At 37.3% G+C, this 7,500-nt stretch overlaps 1 protein-coding gene across 5 annotated transcripts in view; it reads left to right on the forward strand.

The window, feature by feature from the left end:
- The window catches only part of LOC115210308 (transcriptional repressor CTCF), an 89,622-nt gene that overhangs the window by 41,931 nt on the left and 40,191 nt on the right, over positions 1-7,500 (forward strand). For all 5 annotated transcript variants that reach the window (XM_029778832.2, XM_029778833.2, XM_029778834.2 and 2 more), the window contains one exon: positions 2,076-2,344. In XM_029778832.2, coding sequence (XP_029634692.1) covers positions 2,076-2,344 — 269 coding nt within the window. The remainder of the gene's footprint in view (positions 1-2,075; positions 2,345-7,500) is intronic.

A 7,500-nucleotide genomic window follows, 5' to 3' on the forward strand; every position in this document is an offset into this window, starting at 1 on the left:
ATAGGAAAATCCTAATTCTTTCTTCAACAAGACATTCATCACAACATACACACCCAGCAATACACAGCTGATCACATTTAAAACATATTGAAAGGATATTCAACACAATACACACACACACACAGGTGGACATAAAACCCATTCAATAAATTCTTTTAAGCCACTCCCTTGGCAGGAACTCACAAAGATTTCTATCAGACATTAGACAACTCTTTTTCTCTCTAACACCTTGAACTTAGCAAACTATATTTAAAGACATCAACAAAAACAAAAAAACAAAAAAACTCCAGACATGTTTTTGACCCCCCCCCCCCATACAGAAGATAAATTTTTTACTTCAAATTTTTATAAAATTTTACTAATATTTGATAAGATGAAATTCGTCATCGAAACTGGTAATATTCTATATTTATTATTATATAATTTTAAAATCATTTTATCAAATTCTTTCTAAACTGAAACATCTTAGATTTACTTTTGTGCTATTTCCACCTCCATCTTTTATACATATATATATATATAATATATATATATATATATATGTATATATATATGTATGTATAAGTATGATGGGCTTCTTTCAGTTTGTCTACTAAATCCTCTAGGTTTTGGTCAGCCCGAGGATATATTAGAAGTTATTGTTTGTGTGTGATTTGTCCTTGTTTCCACCAACACCACTTAACAACATGTGCTGGTATGCTTACATTTTTGTAACTTAGTTGTTTGGCAAAATAGACTGATAGAATAAGTACCAGACTTGAAAAAATTAAAGAAAGAATTACTGGTGTTGATTTGTTTGACTAAAATTCTTCAAGGCAGTGCCCCAGCATGGCTGCAATCTAATGATTGAAACAAGTAAAAGATAATCAATACATTTAAGAAATTTGTTTTATTTAGGCCTGTCTTAAGGTAATAGATATTTTTGTTTTGCAAATTAGTGTTCATTTGATAATTTTGCATAAGTACCAGGAAATTTGATAAAAGTTAAATTACATATATTGTATGTATGCTATATTTCTTGATATTTCTGATGATAGCAACAGTATACTTTCAAAGTTACTCATCATATTGATGGGTAACATTATAATATCGAATATAATTGATAAGAAAATGTAAAATTTTTGTGTGATAAAAAAGAATTTGATGAATCATTGAAAGGTTACTATGTTTATTGAAAGATCAGGAATTTCGTTCCTGGACCAGGTGATGCATTGTGTTCTTGAGAGCAAAACATTTCATTTCATGGTGCTCTACAATCACACTGAAGTCTGACACTTAGCACACCGTGCACCTATACGAGCAATGTGTCACTATGATAGAAGGAGTGAGCTAATGTACAGCACAAACATTGGATCACTTTAAGTAAACATCTGTGCAGGTTGTTTGGCGAGAAATTGCAGGACTCTCCTATGTTGTCTACTACAGGAGAGTCCTTGTTTATTGTTACCCTTTAAGTATGACCTTAGTAAAACACTGTAAATACACATTAAGTCTGATAGGTGCAGGTGTGGTTGTGTGCTTAAGAAGCTTGCTTCTTAGCCATGTGGTCTTGGGTTAAGTCCCACTGTGCAGCACCTTGGACAAGTGATTACAGCCCTTATCTGACCAAAGCCATGTGAGTGGATTTGCTAGAGAAGAAGCACATCATGTATATATGTGTGTGTGCATGCCCTTGTCTTGACACTACATGATGGTTGTAAATGAGCATCATACTCATACAAGTGGTGCTGTTTCCAGTAATCCATGAAAGACATGCCTGGTCATGGAAAAAAAAATACCTTGCCTGGAAACAGGTGATGGTTGACTCCAGGAAGGGCATCCAGTCCTATAAAATCTGCCTCAATGAATTCTATCTACCCATGCATGTATGGAAAAGTAGATGTTAAAACAATGACAGTGATGGTGCATATTAGGTGTAAAGTTTTCACCAACTACAAGGAGTGTAGTTTATAATGCTTCATATTGATAAATTGTGTGTATAAAATAAATTGCTATTTATTGATTCAAGTGATTTCTTTTTCTTTTCTCTGTATTAATTTTAGATTTTAATAACATTTTTCCTTCCAATGTTTCAGATGAAAGAAGCAAGTACTCAGGCAGAGTTGGAATCAGATTTTGATAGTGACTCAGAATCTGATGAGAGTGAGTTGGATGTTCATGAATCAATAGAGACAGACAATATAGCTGTGGCACCAGACAACTTGTCAGATGCCTCGCAACACGTCGCTAATGGAACTGCTCACATCATTACGCTAAGCACATTATCAAGTGATCTTAATCTTTCTAATAGCATTAAGACTAACTCAACAACACTAACAGTACCAGCAGAGCTTATTCAAGCTAGGTAATACCATAGCTTACATAACTCATTGATCTTTATCTGCTGCTATCTCTCTTTCCCTTTGTTTTTTTTTTTCTAAATCTTTTTGTTTATATTCAATGAGTTCAGACATGGTGGAGAATTGTTTATATTTAATTATACTTTGTGATCAGCCTCTACATTTCAACAGAGGATAAAATAAATGAACAGAATTTGATAAATCACTAGAAGTTTTGTGTGTTATTGAATTTCTATAAAGCTTCGGTTTAGATTTTTACTTACAATATTGTCTCATTCTGTCGTTTTTTTTTTTATGTAAACAAATATTTATGCATATAGGGGGTTACTATTATGTAATATCAATACTCTCACTCTCTCTCTCTATATATATACATATAAATACATATATATAGTATATATGCACATATATATGTATATAGTTCATGTATATATATATATGTATATGTATTATATAAATATATATGTATAATATCTATATGCACGTATATATTTGTATATACTATATGTGTATATGTAGTATATAGGCATATATATAGTATATATATGTATGTGTGTGTGTGTGTGTATATATATATATATATATATAAATACGTTTATAGAGTATATATGTATATATACATACGCATATATGTATGTAGTGTGTGTGTGTATGTATATATATATATATATGCATATATGTATATATATATATGCATATATGTATATATATATATATGCATATATGTATATATATATATGCATATATGTATATAGTATATGTATATATATGCTTATATGTATATATATATATATATATATATATATATATATACAAATCAAAGCTGGACATCTTCCTGTCAAGAGTCCCAGATGAACCTACCTCACGGCAAGAGGTGCAAATGAGAGTAGCTGTATCAAACTCCATTCTTCACCAAGTGCCACATATTAGACGAGGTTCGTCATAATAACAGTGTAGCACAAAGCAGCGGTGCATTAGCATGGCTGCAGCTCTGAGCTGAAACTAGAAAAGAAAAAAAAATATATATATATATATATATGCAAATATGTATATAGTATATGTGTATATATATGTATGTAGTATGTGTGTATCATACATATATGTATATAGTATGTGTACATATATTATATATGCATATATGTATATAGCACATATAAATATATGCATATATGTATATTGTATACATATATATATATATATATATGCCACTTATGTATATGTATATATATATTATATATATATATATATATTTATATATATATATATATATGTTGTATATGTATATAGTATAGTATATATATATATGTATGTATATATAATATATAATATATGTATGTATGTATATATATATATATGTATATGTTGTGTAGATATATATATGTATATGTATGTATGTATATATATAATGTATATGTATGTGATGTATATATATATATGTTAATGTATGTATGTATGTATATATATCATGTATATGTATGTATGTATATATTATATGTATATGTATGTATGTTATATATATATGTATAGTGTAGTATGAATATATATATATGTATATGTATGTATATCTATCTTCAGGAAGATGGCCTGCTCGATCTGTAGAAAAGGTGTAGGTAGAAACTCTATAAGATGTACCCAGTGTAAGCTATGGACACATAAGAGGTGCAGCAATGTCAAAGGTAGGCTAACTGGGAAGATAGTTTTTGTATGTGGCAGATGCTCGGGAGCATTAACCTCCGAAAATCTGCAGAAAACAACTTCCGTCACTTTCCAGGGGGGAAAAACTAGAAGTAGTTGATAGCTTCCGTTATCTAGGTGACCAAGTCAGTAGTGGGGGGTGGGTGCGCTGAAAGTGTAACTGCTAGAATAAGAATAGCCTGGGCAAAGTTAGGGGAGCTCTTACCTCTGTGGGACTAAAGGCCTCTCGCTCAGAGTAAAAGGCAGACTGTATGATGCGTGTGTATGAAAAGCCATGCTACATGGCAGCGAAACATGGGCTGTGACTGCTGAGGACGCGTAAGCTCGTGAGGAATGAAGCCAGTATGCTCCGATGGATGTGTAATGTCAGTGTATATACTCGACAGAGCGTTAGCACCTTGAGAGAAATGTTGTACCTAAGAAGCATCAGTGTGGTGTGCAAGAGAGACGATTGCGCTGGTATGGTCATTGGGCGAGAATGGATGAAGATAGGGTGTGAGAAAGTGCCAATCCTAGCAGTTGAGGGAACCCGTGGAAGAGGTAGACCCAGGAAACCTGGGACGAGGTGGTGAAGCACGACCTTCGAACTTTAGGCCTCACTGAGGAATGACCAGAGACGAGACCTTTGGAAATATTCTGTACGTGAGAAGACCAGGCAGGACAAGTGAGCCCAGCCCACTTATGAAGCCTTTCCTCCCTTGACACAAAGACCGGTTGAGGCAAGCGAAGTCGATATAGAACCTCATCCGACGACAGACACCCATCCCAACCCCCCATGCTTGCGAAGACATGTTGGGGCAAGCGAAATCGAAATCGAATCGAAAACGAATTGAACCAGCCAGGATCCCTGCCTGGTGGTACGTAAAAAGCACTATCCGACTCGGGGCCGTGGCACGTAAATACTCCCATGCGACCGTACGACAGGCACCCATGCAACCCCCTTGCTTGTGAAGACATGTTGGGGCAAGCGAAATCGAAAATCGAAATCGAATGAACCAGCCAGGATCCCTGGTCTGGTGGTACGTAAAAAGCACTATCCGACTCGTGCCGTGGCACGTAAAATACTCCAATGCGACCGTACGCAGGCACCCTTGCCAACCCCCTTTGCTTGTGAAGACATGTTGGGGCAAGCGAAATCGTAATCGAATGAACCAGCCAGGATCCCTGGTCTGGTGGTACGTATAAAAAGCACTATCCGACTCGTGGCCGATGCCAGCACCGCCTCGACTGGCTTCCGTGCCGGTGGCACATAGAATACACCAATCTGACCGTGGCCGTTGCCGCCCCGCCTGGCACCTGTGCAGGTGGCACGTAAAAAGCACCCACTACACTCACGGAGTGGTTGGCGTTAGGAAGGGCATCCAGCTGTAGAAACTTGCCAAATTAGACTGGAGCCTGGTGCAGCCTTCTGGCTTCCCAGAACCCCGGTCGAACCGTCCAACCCATGCTAGCATGGAGAACGGACGTTAAACGACGAGATGATGATGTGATGATGAGTATATATTATATATATGTATGTATATATGTATATGTATGTATGTATATAAATATTATGTATATGTATGTATATATATATATATTATATATATATGTAGTATGCTATATATATATATATATATATATATAATATGATATATATATAATATATGTTATTTATATGTATAATATATATATATATATTATATATATAGTATATATGTATATATGTATATGTATATATATATGTATGTATATATATGTATGTATGTATATATATATAAGTATGTATATATATATATGTATATATATGTATGTATATATATATATGTATGTATATATATATATGTAATATATGATATATATATATGTATATATATATATATATGTATATGTATATATGTATGTATATATATGTATATATATATATATCTGTCTGGCACCAGTGCGGGTGGCACGTAAAAAGCACCCACTACACTCACGGAGTGGTTGGCGTTAGGGAGGGCATCCAGCCGTAGAAACACTGCCAGATTTGACTGGGCCTGATGAAGCCTTCTGGCTTCACAGACCCCAGTAGAACCGTCCAACCCATGCTAGCATGGAAAACGGACGCTAAATGATGATGATGATGATGATGATATATATATGTATGTATATATATGTATATATATATATATATATATATATGCTACATGGTAGTGAAACATGGGCCGTGATAGCTGAGGATATGCGTAAGCTTGCAAGAAATGAAGCCAGTATGCTCCGATGGATGTGTAATGTCAGTGTTCATAATCGTCAGAGTGTAAGTACTTTGAGAGAAAAGTTGAACCTAAGAAGTGTCAGTTGTGGTGTGCAAGAGAGACGGCTGCGCTGGTATGGTCATGTGACGAGAATGGCTGAAGATAGTTGTGTGCAAAAGTGCTACACCCTAGCAGTTGAGGGAACCTGTGGAAGAGGTAGACCCAGGAAAACCTGGGACGAGGTGGTGAAGCACGACCTTCGAACTTTAGGTCTCACCAAGGAAATGACTGAAGACCGAGTCCTATGGAAGTGTGCTGTGCATGAGAGGACCCGGCAGGACTAGTCAGGCCATATCCTGTGGCCCCTACCTGGGACGTAGTCGATCCACCTGTGCATACCTTCCTTCTTGTGACACTTGTGAAGACCTGCTGAGGCAAGTGAAAATCAATCAAAATAGATGAACATCAATGGAATTTGTATCTTTGTGGTACCAGTGCCTGTGGCACACAAGAAAACCATCCGAACGTGGCCGTAGCCAGTACCGCATCGACTGGCCTCCGTGCTGGGGAACATGGTGGCACATAAAAACACCATCCGAAGACCCGGCAAGACTAGTCAGGTCATAACCCGTGGGCCCTACCTGGGACGTAGTCAGTCCACCTGTACATACCTTCCTCTTGTGACACTTGTGAAGACCTGCTGAGGCAAGTGAAAACAAATCAAATCAAACAAATCAAAATAGATGAACATCAATGGAATTTGTATCCTTTGGTACCAGTGCCGGTGGCACACAAGAATCCTTCCGAACGTGGCCGTAGTCCAGTACCGCGTTGTGGTACCAGTGCCGGTGGCACACAAGAATCCATCCGAACGTGGCCGTAGTCGGACCGCTTGTGGTACCAGTGCCGGTGGCACACAAGAATCCATCCGAACGTGGCCGTAGTCAGTACCGCATCACTCGCCATCGTGCTGGGGCACATAAACAAACACCGTCCGGTTTGTGGCCATTCGCCAGCCTCATCTAGCACCTGTGTCGGTGGCACATAAAAAGTAGTCAGTACCGCTTGTGGTACCAGTGGAGGTGGCCTTGGCACACAAGAATCCATCCGAACATGGCCGTAGTCAGTACCGCATCACTGGCCATCGTGCTGGGGCACATAACAAAACACCATCCGGTCGTGGCCGTTCGCCAGCCTCATCTAGCACCTGTGTCGGTGGCACATAAAAACACCTTCCGAAGACCCGGCAA

This window comes from Octopus sinensis, linkage group LG4 (assembly GCF_006345805.1).
Source record: "Octopus sinensis linkage group LG4, ASM634580v1, whole genome shotgun sequence".
NCBI lineage: Eukaryota > Metazoa > Mollusca > Cephalopoda > Octopoda > Octopodidae > Octopus > Octopus sinensis.